We start from the raw sequence: 14,278 nt of genomic DNA on the forward strand, positions 1-14,278 counted from the left end.
GACTGACACTGCATCATGTGGAACAGAGCTCACGTCGGTAACGTGACAATCAGATCTCTCTCACGCATCACACTGGGCAGTTGTTAGTCCATGTCCATCAAAACACAGTATGTGTTGTCCAGCTGGGATGTCCAGAGCAACAGATCTCCACAGCCACCTCTGTCGGCGGCCACGCCCCCTGTCAGTTCAGTACACAGACCAAAGCCACACTTGTGGTGCATTTATACAAATTTCACATCCACCTCAACAGTGATTGTCTGCAGAATGCTTTCGTGATGATAGTACAAATAGCCAGATATTTTCTAAGTGCCACACAAGCAGCGTTAGATGTGCGTCCGTGTCACCTGGAATGTGGCCGGCATCTGCTGTGAGAGGGTTCGATGGGTTCGCACAGCGCACACTGTCTTTCAGCTGCTGGTGTGCGCAAATACTTGTAGCAACAGGTGTACGAGGCGTTGGAGGCAGCTACGATTTTACACGTTTTGCATACGATTCTTACTTCATGCATAAATCAACCAAATTTGCACTATGTGTGAAGGGGTCCTTAGTCTTGATTCCACCTTGCTACAAAAGAAAGAAAGAAAAATCTGATTTTATTGATTGATTGATTGATTGATTGATTGATTTTTTTTTTTCCTTACAGCATGTACATCCAGTGAGTCCACAGTGAGGTCATGGGGATTCATGTTGAGGCTGTGGAAAACCTGCTTGAGACTCATCCTTTGTCCAGCATTTTCCAGCACCAGGCGCTCTTTGTCATTCTTATATGTTTTCTTCATGAAGGTGAGCAGGTGCTTCTGAGACATGCAGGCAGCTGCATGAATATGTGTGTCCACCTGTGAGAAATAACAGATATGTACTTATGTGCAGGGTGAGTTTGAGCATCCTGCCATCACTCCAATGGCAGGCTGTGCATTTTAAACCTAGGCCTTCAGAACAATCCTCTCACAATTCAACTCAGTATGATATGAAACGGTGTCAAACATATGACGGGAGGATGTAGCACTTAAGTGTGCTTCAGATGTCGTAAAGACTTATGTATTACAAAGGCTTTACCGAGATACAGACTCTCCTAACTGCAGCTGTAGTTCTGACATTTAGTAAACATATTTTTCAACTTTTTAACTGTTGGGGTGCCACAGGTTGAGGGTGCAATTTTATGCTTTTATGAATCCAGAAATATTCACAGCACTACACTTTTTCCACATTTTGTTATTTTACAGCAGGGGTGGCCAAGTTCGGTCCTCGAGAGCCACATTCCTGACACTCTTAGTTGTCTCCCTGCTTCAACACACCTGAATCCAATGAAAGACTCGTTAGCAGACCTTTAATGAGCCTTTCATTGGATTCAGGTGTGTTGGAGCAGGGAGACAACTAAGAGTGTCAGGAATGTGGCTCTCGAGGACCAAACTTGGCCACCCCTGTTTTACAGCCTTATTCCAAAATGAAAAAAATTCTTTATTTCCCTCAAAATTCTACACACAGTACCCCATAATGACAATGTGAAAAAAGTTTTTTTTCCAATTTTTTTTTTAAATTAAAAAAAAAACAAAACAAGAAATCACATGTGCACAAGTATACACCACCTTTGCCATGAAGTTCAGAATTGAGCACAAGTGCATCCTGTTTCCACTGATCATCCTTGAGATGTTTCTACAGCTTAATTGGAGACCACATGGGGTAAATTCAGTTGATTGGACATGATTTGGAAAGGCACACACCTGTCTACATATAAGGTCCCACAGTTGACAGTGCATGTCAGAGCACAAACCAAGCATAGACCTTCGAGACAGGATTGCCTTGAGGTACAAATCTGGGGAATGGTACAGAAACATTTATTTAGGTCCCAGTGAGCACAGTGGCCTCCATCATCCCTAAATGGATGACGTTCGGATCCACCGGGTCTCTTCCTAGAGCTGGTCGCCTGTCTAAACGGGGAAGAAGGGCCTTAGCAAGAGAGGTGACCAAGAACCTGAATGCTGGAGTTCCAGCATTCCTCTGTGTAGAGAGGAGAACCTTTCAGAAGGACAACCATCTCTGCAGCAATCCACCAAACAGGCCTGTATGGTAGAGTGGCCAGACAAAAGCCACTCCTTAGTAAAAGGCACATGGCAGCCCGCCTGGAATTTGCCAAGAGGCACCTGAAGGGTGTGGCTTCAGGACAACTTTGTGAATGTCCTTGAGTGGCCCAGCCAGAGCTCAGACCTGAATCTGATTGAACATCTCTGGACAGATCTGAAAATGACTGTGCACCGACGTTCTCGATCTAACCTGATGGAACTTGAGGTGCCGCAAAGAGGAATGGGCAAAACTGCCCAAACATAGGTGCACCAAGCTTGTGGCATCATATTCAGAAAGACTTGAGGCAGTAATTTCTGCCAAAGATGCATCAACAAATTAGTGAACAAAGGGTGTGAATAGTTATGTTACATACATGTGATTTCTTAGTTGTATTTTTCTTATAAATTTGCACAAATTTTGAAATAACTTTATTCATGTTGTTATTATGGGGTGTTATGAGGACAATTTTGAGGTTAAAAAAAAATGAATTCACTCCATTTTGGAATAATGCTGTAACATAACAAAATGTGGAAAAAGTGCAGTGCTGTGAATACTTTCTGGATGCACCGTACAAACGTTTCACAGAAAAACACAAATGTTGAACTCTTTCTACCTGCTTCCCAATCTACTCACCATAGAAACACTGAGCATGGAACTTCTGGGAACTTATCTTGCATCATCGCTCATAATTATTTTTCTTATTTATCATGCTTTAGGCAGCCTTTTGTGGTGTGTATATTATGATGAAAATTCGATGCATTGTGTAGCACTGCCACGAACCAAGGAAAAATGGTTGTGATACCAGTGAAGGTTGTGAAGGTGTCCACTGCTCCTAGTGGTTGGATCATGTCTAACTGTAATTAGGATGGGCTAAATGAAGAGGACAAATTTTGTTTTATCACATAGTACAACAAAAATCTGCCCTATACTCATAAACCAGCTCTCATCAGATACAAGAAAAATAGGGCTGATATATCATACACTCTAAATTATTTACACATTATTCACTTTGCGTGTTTTTAGGAATCCGCTAGCTTAGCGCAGCTACTAGCTCTTAGCCGATTTAGCATGTCGGCTTCTCCTGTCTCTCCCACACTTTTCTGCTCTGGGTATGAAATGTTTAGTTATTCCTCGGCCTCCTTTAGCAGTAACGGTACTTGTAATAAGTGTAGCTTATTCGTAGCTTTGGAGGCCAGGCTGGGCGAATTGAAGACTCGGCTCCACACCGTGGAAAATTCTACAGCTAGCCAGGCCCCTGTAGTCGGTGCGGACCAAGGTAGCTTAGCCGCCGTTAGTTCCCCTCTGGCAGATCCCGAGCAGCCGGGAAAGCAGGCCGACTGGGTGACTGTGAGGAGGAAGCGTAGTTCTAAACAGAAGCCCCGTGTACACCGCCAACCCGTTCACATTTCTAACCGTTTTTCCCCACTCGACGACACACCCGCCGAGGATCAAACTCTGGTTATTGGTGACTCTGTTGTGAGAAATGTGAAGTTAGCGACACCAGCAACCATAGTCAATTGTCTTCCGGGGGCCAGAGCAGGCGACATTGAAGGAAATTTGAAACTGCTGGCTAAGGCTAAGCGTAAATTTGGTAAGATTGTAATTCACGTCGGCAGTAATGACACCCGGTTACGCCAATTGGAGGTCACTAAAATTAACATTGAATCGGTGTGTAACTTTGCAAAAACAATGTCGGACTCTGTAGTTTTCTCTGGGCCCCTCCCCAATCAGACCGGGAGTGACATGTTTAGCCGCATGTTCTCCTTGAATTGCTGGCTGTCTGAGTGGTGTCCAAAAAATGAGGTGGGCTTCATAGATAATTGGCAAAGCTTCTGGGGAAAACCTGGTCTTGTTAGGAGAGACGGCATCCATCCCACTTTGGATGGAGCAGCTCTCATTTCTAGAAATCTGGCCAATTTTCTTAAATCCTCCAAACCATGACTATCCAGGGTTGGGACCAGGAAGCAGAGTTGTAGTCTTACACACCTCTCTGCAGCTTCTCTCCCCCTGCCATCCCCTCATTACCCCATCCCAGTAGAGACGGTGTCTGCTCCCAGACCACCAATAACCATCAAAAATCTATTTAAGCATAAAAATTCAAAAAGAAAAAATAATATAGCACCTTCAACTGCACCACAGACTAAAACAGTTAAATGTGGTCTATTAAACATTAGGTCTCTCTCTTCTAAGTCCCTGTTGGTAAATGATATAATAATTGATCAACATATTGATTTATTCTGCCTTACAGAAACCTGGTTACAGCAGGATGAATATGTTAGTTTAAATGAGTCAACACCCCCGAGTCACACTAACTGTCAGAATGCTCGTAGCACGGGCCGAGGCGGAGGATTAGCAGCAATCTTCCATTCCAGCTTATTAATTAATCAAAAACCCAGACAGAGCTTTAATTCATTTGAAAGCTTGACTCTTAGTCTTGTCCATCCAAATTGGAAGTCCCAAAAACCAGTTTTATTTGTTATTATCTATCGTCCACCTGGTCGTTACTGTGAGTTTCTCTGTGAATTTTCAGACCTTTTGTCTGACTTAGTGCTTAGCTCAGATAAGATAATTATAGTGGGCGATTTTAACATCCACACAGATGCTGAGAATGACAGCCTCAACTGCATTTAATCTATTATTAGACTCTATTGGCTTTGCTCAAAATGTAAATGAGTCCACCCACCACTTTAATCATATCTTAGATCTTGTTCTGACTTATGGTATGGAAATAGAAGACGTAACAGTATTCCCTGAAAACTCCCTTCTGTCTGATCATTTCTTAATAACATTTACATTTACTCTGATGGACTACCCAGCAGTGGGGAATAAGTTTCATTACACTAGAAGTCTTTCAGAAAGCGCTGTAACTAGGTTTAAGGATATCTTTATGCTCTCTAATGCCATATACCAACACAGTGCCTTGGGGCAACTGTTTGTTGTGATTTGGCGCTATATAAAAAAAAATTGATTGATTGATTGATACACTTGTCCTATCAATTTCACCCCCCTGAAAATGGTGGCAATAAAATAAGGGCAATACAAATCTTAAAACAAGGCAATACAAAAAAAAAGACATTGAAAATACCAGGCTTTGTTTCGCCCCACTTTTTATCCAATCAGAAGCCCCCCATTTCTCAACCCCACCAATGACACACCCCCATTTTGTGTTACCCTGGTGACAAGTGCAGGATCCTGATACAGGATCCAGATCATTTCATTCAACCATGATGTCTAATCAAGGTGAGAGAGTTTTAGCCTCCCAAGCAGGGAAAATTCTACAACTTCACTATCATACTGAAGTTGTGAGACACCATTGAAGAGGACATTCATGACTTTATAGAGAGACATAAGAACATTCCATAATTTACATATTTACATGGTTTACCTGGGTTATTTGTTCTACGTGATTCATGTGTATGATTATTGTTCTTTATTTTTGTTGTTTACATGTTTACATGTAATTTTATTTTTGTTTACATGTTGTCTACATGTCTGTTTATGTCAGTGTTCTTCTCATTTCTAAGGAATCCTTTTTCTGTCAAATAAACAAATTGAATACAACCTGATTCATATGTTCCAGTATTCGCCTAGGTTTTATCTAACTGGCCTTTCGATCAGCAGCTGCAAAGCAGCTGGCAGGCCGCAGAATGTCAAAGAACATGGCCAGTATAACACTCAAAATCTGACTGGTTAAAAAAATATGACAATGAACAAGAGTATTTTTCACTTGGAGACAGCAGGTGGAAATCTGATGAGATAAAACTAGCTGTCTATATAAAACTCTTGTCTATATAAGTTGATCTGGAAGAGGGAGGATATCAATTAAATCATTTCATTTCTAAAAATAAATGCCAATACACAAGTTCTTTCAGCTTGTCCCTTTATACTGAGTGTTGCCACGACAGATCTGACATGGATATGCATGTTGATTTGGCATAAGTTTTACTCTGGATCCCCATCCTGGCCCAACACCACATTACATGCAGAATTGGCATGGGTGGTCTTGAATCAGGAACTTTCTATTTTGGAAACCAATGCACTGACCATTTGACCACTATGCTGCCTATTAAGCAATAATAAATAATTCAGTAAATTGTTGGAATACTTTTTGTGAAGTACATGTGACACAAATGAAAATATTTAGTGATAAAACTGCACTTTCTCCTTCTGACAATATAGAGTTTAGCACAGAAGGCCATGCAGACCCTGACAGGTCGACTCTACTCGATGCAAACATCTGCAGAGAGACTTACCTTCCTGACGTTGTAGAAATCTCTGTGAGGAACACTTTTCAGTTCCTTCAGTTCAGCAATCTCATTGAGCATCTCATGGAGGTGGAACTTTGACCACAGGAAGTTTAGCCGTCTGTGACAATAGGTCTTCCTGAAAATTAAAGTGGCACCTGAAGTTTTCTGCAAATGAAACTTGTCTGGCATTATTACCTCCTCCAACTAACAGGAGGGTGGAGGTTATTTCTGTTCAACCGTGCACACAATTGCTTAATTATTTAATTTATTTGACTTTATTTTATTTTTAGATAGTTTAACACAAAATTGGCTAAACGTCAAGGTCCTTGCGGTGGTATCAGTGTTGGGCTTGTTCAGCAAAAATGATGAGTGGGTGGAGCTAGCTTGTGCAGGCTACGCACAATCTTGAAACTCATCATATTAAAAAGAGTGCAAAAGGAGCACGAAGTTTTTAGATGATGGTTAAAATTAACATACTAGTTCAATCAAAAAGGCAATTTTGGTTTGCCCATATATCTCATAGATATGTCTGCCACCTACTGGATGGTAAGAGGATGCCAGGTGTTTTACTTACATGTAGTGAACTTCCATGGTTAATTTATTTAATTTACATGTAGTTTCCGACCTGCTGAACACTGAAAACAGTGTATGTGTGTCGGTGCGCTCTGCCGACTGGTGCCTGTTTACCCATTAACATCAGTAAACAAATTTAGCTAGCAACCATGCTGGAGAAACATGATGCCCGCTGTGTGGGCAAACAAGGGATGAAATAGACAACAGAATGGGTTTTTAACCAGAGGCCATCAAATATGGCCATCAGGTATTGCCAGTGGTGGGCACAGTTCCGATAATCCAATAACCGATAATTATCGAAGATAATGTTTTCATTATCGGATTATCGTTTCAGATAACTTTGAAAACCATTATCAGACTAATTATCTTCCGATAAATTTTTGTCTGATAATTTTTAGACCGTTAACGTGGTAAACAAAAACTCAGCCACATGGGGTGTGCAAACAGTACATTCTGAGTGCCGGTCCCAAGCCCGGATTAATGAGGAGGGTTGCGTCAGGAAGGGCATCAGGCGTAAAACAAGCCAACCAAACTATGAAGACTAAGAATCGAATTTCCATACCGGATCGGTCATGGCCCGGGTTAACAACGTCCGCCACCGGTGCTGTTGCCCAACAGGGTGCCGGTGGAAATTGAGCTACTGCTGGACAAAGACAACGAAGAAGAGGAGGAGAACGTTTCCACAAACAGCGGGAGGAGAGGAAAACTAGAAGGGTGGAAATGACAGTGGGGACTTTGAATGTTGGTAGTATGACTGGTAAAGGGGGAGAGCTGGCTGATATGATGGAGAGGAGAAAGGTAGACATATTGTGTGTGCAAGAGACCAAGTGGAAGGGAAGTAAGAGAAGGAGCATCGGCGGTGGGTTCAAGTTGTTGTACCATGGTGAGGACAGGAAGAGAAATTGTGTTGGGGTCATTTTAAAGGAAGAGTATGTTAAAAGTGTGTTGGAGGTTAAGCTATATGTTATATATTATATCTTAACTTTGCACAAATGACAGAATTGACATTAATGGAGTTATTCTATCAGTATTCATTTTATTTACACCAAACCATAAGTCAGCATTGCTTTATTTTCCAAGACCTCCGCCTGACAGAAGCTTTGTGGCTCCTCTCAGCTGCCTTTGTGCTGGAAGCCATGTAGTAAACTGGAGCTTCCAGCAGGGGGCAGAACACTCAAAGACAGAAGTGCTGACTCATTGTTTGGGTCTGTGGTCGCCTTTGATGCTTTCAGAATTGATCGTGGTGTTAAACTCAAAATCAGCTTGTTAGTAGTTGCAAGTGTACCGGAGACAATACTGGAATTTATCAGTTATCTGTAACTTCCAATACATTTTTGGGTGGTTTGTCATTTTAACTTTATCAAACATAACTTTTCAGTTATCTGATTATCTGTTATCGAAGTTAATTTTTTTGGTTATCTGTGCCCACCACTGGGTATTGCAAAGACTTTGTGTCCATCTGTCTATGCTCAGCTTAAGTCCAGTCCTATTACTGCCAAAGTCTTTAAATTCACAGGGAACATTTTTGGGACACAGACCTTGGACAAGTTCAAAGATGGCTAACAAAGACCTATTTTAAGAGGTGTTTTAAGAGGTTAAAAAGTCACATTCTGTTTCAATCTGTTCCATTTTGTTTTAGAGTGGCGGAGGTGACAGCCAATCAGAGTAGAGCAGCACCGTGACATCAGTGGTGAGTCTCTCTAAAAACGCTTCATTTATGTGTTTATATAACATGTTTCTCATATATTCTGTAAAAGCTAGTGAGAAATAAACACTTCTAAAACTGAAAATACTGCCTTTGGAACCTAATAACACCTCTGAAGTGATTTAGAAGACATTTGGTGGATGTTAGCATGGTGACATCACAGGCTAGCTGCAAACCATTCCGTTTGTGTGTAATATAGCCTCTTTGTCATATACTATGTAAAAGGTAGCGGAAAAATAAACACTTCTAAAACTGAAAATTCTGTTTTTTAACCTGACAACACCTCTGGAAGAATTTACAAGACATTTTGTGGATGTGAGTGTGCACGCTAATTTCTGCTAACTCAAAACTAACTTCCGCTCTTGTGAAAAGCTCATAAACATAAATATGTTTATGACTGGTTGATTGATAGGGATAGAGGGGGCTTTATTGAACATGTACAAATTGTAAGTAAGACAATACAGTCTTAAACCCTGGCAAAAATTATGGAATCACCGGCCTCGGAGGATGTTCATTCTGTTGTTTAATTTTGTAGAAAAAAGCAGATCACAGACATGACACAAAACTAAAGTCATTTCAAATGGCAACTTTCTGGCTTTAAGAAACACTATAAGAAATCAGGAAAAAAAAATTGTGGCAGTCAGTAAGTTACTTTTTTGGACCAAGCAGAGGGAAAAAAAATATGGAATCACTCAATTCTGAGGAAAAAATTATGGAATTATGAAAAACAAAAGAACGCTCCAACACATCACTAGTATTTTGTTGCACCACCTCTGGCTTTTATAACAGCTTGCAGTCTCTGAGGCATGGACTTAATGAGTGACAAACAGTACTCTTCATCAATCTGGCTCCAACTTTCTCTGATTGCTGTTGCCAGATCAGCTTTGCAGGCTGGAGCCTTGTCATGGACCATTTTCTTCAACTTCCACCAAAGAGTTTCAATTGGATTAAGATCCGGACTATTTGCACGCCATGACATTGACCCTATGTGTCTTTTTGCAAGGACTGTTTTCACAGTTTTCGCTCGATGGCAAGATGCATTATGATCTTAAAAAATGATTTCATCATCCCCAAACATCCTTTCAATTGATGGGATAAGAAAAATGTCCAAAATATCAACGTAAACTTGTGCATTTATTGATGATGTAATGACAGTGCCTTTACCTGACATGCAACCCCATATCATCAATGACTGTGGAAATTTATATGTTCTCTTCAGGCAATCATTTTTATAAATCTCATTGGAACAGCACCAAACAAACGTCCCAGCATCATCACCTTGTCCAGTGAAGATTCGAGATTCATCACTGAATATGACTTTCATCCAGTCATCCACAGTCCACGATTGCTTTTCCTTAGCCCATTGTAACCTTGTTTTTTTCTGTTTAGGTGTTAATGATGGCTTTCATTTGGCTTTTCTATATGTAAATCCCATTTCCTTTAAGCGGTTTCTTACAGTTCGGTCACAGATGTTGACTCCAGTTTCCTCCCATTTGTTCCTCATTTGTTTTGTTGTGCATTTTCGATTTTTGAGACATATTGCTTTAAGTTTTCTGTCTTGACTCTTTGATGTCTTCCTTGGTCTACCAGTATGTTTGCCTTTAACAACCTTCCCATGTTGTTTGTATTTGGTCCAGAGTTTAGACACAGCTGACTGTGAACAACCAACATCTTTTGCAACATTGCGTGATGATTTACCCTCTTTTAAGAGTTTGATCATCCTCTCCTTTGTTTCAATTGACATCTCTTGTTGGAGCCATGATTCATGTCAGTCCACTTGGTGCAACAGCTCTCCAAGGTGTGATCACTCCTTTTTAGATGCAGACTAACGAGCAGATCTGATTTGATGCAGGTGTTAGTTTTGAGGATGAAAATTTACAGGGTGATTCCATAATTTATTCCTCAGAATTGAGTGAGTCCATATTTTTTTTTCCCTCTGCTTGGTCTAAAAAGTAACCGTTACTGACTGCCACAATTTTTTTTCTTGATTCTTATAGTGTTTCTTAAAGCCAGAAAGTTGCCATTTGAAATGACTTTAGTTTTGTGTCATGTCTGTGATCTGCTTTTTTTTCTACAAAATTAAACAACTGAATGAACATCCTCCGAGGCCGGTGATTCCATAATTTTTGCCAGGGGTTTTATATATATATATATATATATATATATATATATATATATATATATATATATATATATATATATATATATATATATATATATACACACACACACACACACACTTTGCACTGGGATACCAATTACACAACTGCAAATTATAAAGAAGACAATGCTCATACAGCTGACGGTATTTTAGCATTGCATTATATTTAAAATTTTAATTAAATAATGGATAGTACCATTAGCTAGGGATAATACCAAAAGTTCTTGTTAGTACTAGAAATTAGCGATATCGAGAGTCTGTGTCAAAATGAAGAAATCATGTGCTGTGCTTGATAGGGCCTCATTCCATCACCTTGTGTTAAAACAAATATAAACAAAGTAGGTTTGTAGTGTTTTGATTTGTAATCATCACAAGAATAACAATAGAAAACCTCAGAATTCCTTGTTCGATCTCTTTTAAACCTCTGCATTATTTGCTGACTTTTTGATTTTGACATTAAAATGATCAGATAAAAATGAACAGATGATGATGAATGGATGGATTAAACACACTCTCACTCTCTTCCAAGTCTGACGCGCAAGGTCAAACAGCAAGAGGTGTAAAGTCTTGAGGCATCATGACTGACTGTGTCGGCAGCGAGAATGACAGAGACTTTGATTATTTTCCCTTGGAGTGTTGATTCCTTGAAAGATTTTTTGTGAAAATGTGGTATTGGTGCCCAAGGAAGAAAAACTAAAGCTTGTGCTGCACCAAACTGAAAATTCAGGTTTTGCCCGACTCGACCCACTGCCGACCCAAGGAGTGTCTCTTTGTAAACATACAGTTGTATGTAAAAGTTTAGGCCCCCCTGATGAGTTCCGTGATTTTCCTTTATAAATTACTGGTTGTTTGGATCAGCAATTTCAGTTAAATATATCATATAGCAGACAAACACAGTGATATTTGAGAAGTGAAATGAAGTTTATAGGATTTCCAGGAAGTGTGTAATAATTCTTTAAACAAAATTGTTTGAGTGACGCTGAGTGTCTGTTTACTTTTTGATACCTCTTGACCTTTGAACCAACCTGGTTGCATGCGGATTCCCAGAGTGTGAAAAGGCTTATTGGTTCTTACATGGGTGATGCACTCTCTAAGTGCACCCATGTTTAATTTAGTTTACTAACTGACATTATGGCAAAGATCTAAAACTTTATGTCTCAGCTATGATGTCACAAACACGTCTGTATAGATCTAAATTTAGAACCACTCCTGTCAGTTGGTGAGTACTGCATAAGGTAGGATGAGTGTTAGAAGCAGTATTAATATATCTACCATTATAATACTTGGCGTTTTAGTTTTGGCAACTTACGTGGGTCCATCTGCAATCATTGCCAGCACTTGACTGAGGTCTATGGCAAAGGTCTCTAAATCTGGGTAAGGAAGGTCATGTGGTTGTGTTTCTGTCAGAGCCTCAGCATTGTCAAACACATAAATTATTCCATCCTGCATCTTCAGTAGATAGTTTAGATTCCCTGGAATGTTTTCCATGCTGTATGGATCCTCCCCTCCTATAGGAGACGGCCACATATCTGGAGAACACAGCATGGGAACATAGGGCCATTACTAAAATGCACTTTACATTTATTTACCTTTTCAAACACTGAAAAAACACATAGCCTTCAAACCTGGTCGAACCTCATCCTCTTCATTCCATTTCATGTTTTCAGCACTCCGGAGAAACTGTGACGTAGTTCTGCAGAATCTGTGATAGGCAAGTCTGGAGTATTTCTCACGAAGAAGTAGAGCTTTAAGAAGGCTTTTGGCTGCCTGTTCGTAGTCCTCTACTGTAATCTGAAAGGACAATAAAACACAAATTAACCTTCAGTGTTGTCTTCTCTCTGCACATGTACAAATACATGGCACAATATTTTAAACCGCTGCAGATCTTTGAGTGTGTCTAATGAATTTGTAGAAGTAGCTAATTACATAACTAACACTGCATGAGGATTGTTTTGACACAGTTCTGTAATTTTGAGGTAAGTTAAAAACGGTTCACTCTCTGTCTAGGAGGACATTTGTTGTTGTGCTTGCTGTCTTTGAGAGGTGGTTCCCATGAGGTTATAGAGGCAGATTTGTGACCAGCAGATCCTTAGTTAATTTCCCCTAGAGACAGTCAAAACATTAAGGTGACCTTGAGGAAGGCTCTTGTCCCCAACTTGCTCCCAGTGTGTAATGTAGCACCTTACATGGTAGTATGATGACACTAGTGTCTGAGCGTGAATGAGTGAATGTGAGGTATTGTTTTTAAATCACTTTGAACATCTGCATCAGATGGAAAAGTGCTATCAAAATTCAGTCCATTTACGATGATGCAGACTGCCCATTTTTCTTTTTCTATTAAGACAGGAGGAAGTGATTATTGTTTGCAATAGTTTTTTTTTTATTAAAGCATGAGTTGTTACACATGATTAGCATCCGTCTATGTTTTGTTTCAAATAGCGCTTCAAGACCAGAACTCCTGTAAAAATCATTTGTCCACCAAACCTCCACACAGCTCCAAATTTGGTGTGTTCATGATCCTACGATGTGCTATTGAGTGTCCATGCATCATGAACGTGTCGTGATTCTATCTAATTACTCAATAAGCACAAGTGGACTTGGGATTTAAAGATGTACATACGTCAAAGTATTTGTTTCTTTGGCTGCAAATGTGCACTAATGATTTTCTTCTGTTATTACAATCATAACTGTGTGCAAAGTGATTACTTTTCCACTTCTCCATACTTACTCCTGCACAGTAATCCCCACTGATGGTAACTCTCTGGTAATCAGGGTAGCTTTCAAGCATGGATGAGCATGTGGAGCTAGGGGACATGAACGGCGTATCCGCCAATGAACGAGCCCAATCTGTAGTCCCAGAAAACTGCAGGGACATCGACCGGGATCGAATGATCTTGAGACTTTTCCTCCTGCAAAATTAGTAACATGTTCCTTCAGCAACTTTACCAATCATCACATTTTTTGTGTCATTTGGCGGTCGGTCTGATTGATGACAGGTCACACCAAAAATGAGGCCTACCTCTTAGCACTCTCCTCTGACTGCTGCTCTGCCAGCTCCTTAAGGAGCTCAAGTTCTTTGGCTTGTTGCAGGCCAATTGGACAGTCCTCCGGAACTGTGAACATGGACATGGTGTCCTTATTCTCTTCCTCCTTAAGTGCTGAAGCATACACCTTCTCTGCCCTGAGCTGTCGCTCCTCATCTTCCTCACTCAGGGTTACTTTTGGGAAGAGACGAGGCATAGCTGCAAGAAAGCAAAAAGTGAATGACTGCAGAAAGAAACACAAAAAAGATGAAGTACCAAAGTGCGTGGACTACTTGACTTGCTCTTACTGGTTTGTTCTGTTTTGTAAATATGCAAACTGCCAAATACGGGTTAGGTTTTGGGTTTCACATCAAATCTATGTGCAGCACACAACACAAGCTCAGTGTGCATTGTTGGTCCACCCTTTGTACAGATCAGCAGGAAAATTTCAAGGTTTCCATTCAAGATAATACACAAAGCTTTCACCAGTTTTTGTGAAAATTGGGTT

At 40.3% G+C, this 14,278-nt stretch overlaps 1 protein-coding gene across 1 annotated transcript in view; it reads right to left on the reverse strand.

Moving 5' to 3' along the window:
* Positions 1 to 13,999, reverse strand: part of ampd3a (adenosine monophosphate deaminase 3a) — a 52,017-nt gene extending 38,018 nt beyond the window's left edge. Inside the window, exons 1-6 of the mRNA XM_034190866.1 lie at positions 13,767 to 13,999; positions 13,476 to 13,656; positions 12,373 to 12,538; positions 12,057 to 12,276; positions 6,315 to 6,444; positions 642 to 836 (exon numbers count right to left, since the gene is read on the reverse strand). Of these exons, the coding sequence (XP_034046757.1) occupies positions 642 to 836; positions 6,315 to 6,444; positions 12,057 to 12,276; positions 12,373 to 12,538; positions 13,476 to 13,656; positions 13,767 to 13,987 (1,113 nt within the window). The 5' untranslated portion in view covers positions 13,988 to 13,999. The remainder of the gene's footprint in view (positions 1 to 641; positions 837 to 6,314; positions 6,445 to 12,056; positions 12,277 to 12,372; positions 12,539 to 13,475; positions 13,657 to 13,766) is intronic.
* Between the last annotated feature and the right edge of the window lie 279 nt (positions 14,000 to 14,278).

Source organism: Thalassophryne amazonica, chromosome 2 (genome assembly GCF_902500255.1).
Source record: "Thalassophryne amazonica chromosome 2, fThaAma1.1, whole genome shotgun sequence".
Taxonomy (NCBI): domain Eukaryota; kingdom Metazoa; phylum Chordata; class Actinopteri; order Batrachoidiformes; family Batrachoididae; genus Thalassophryne; species Thalassophryne amazonica.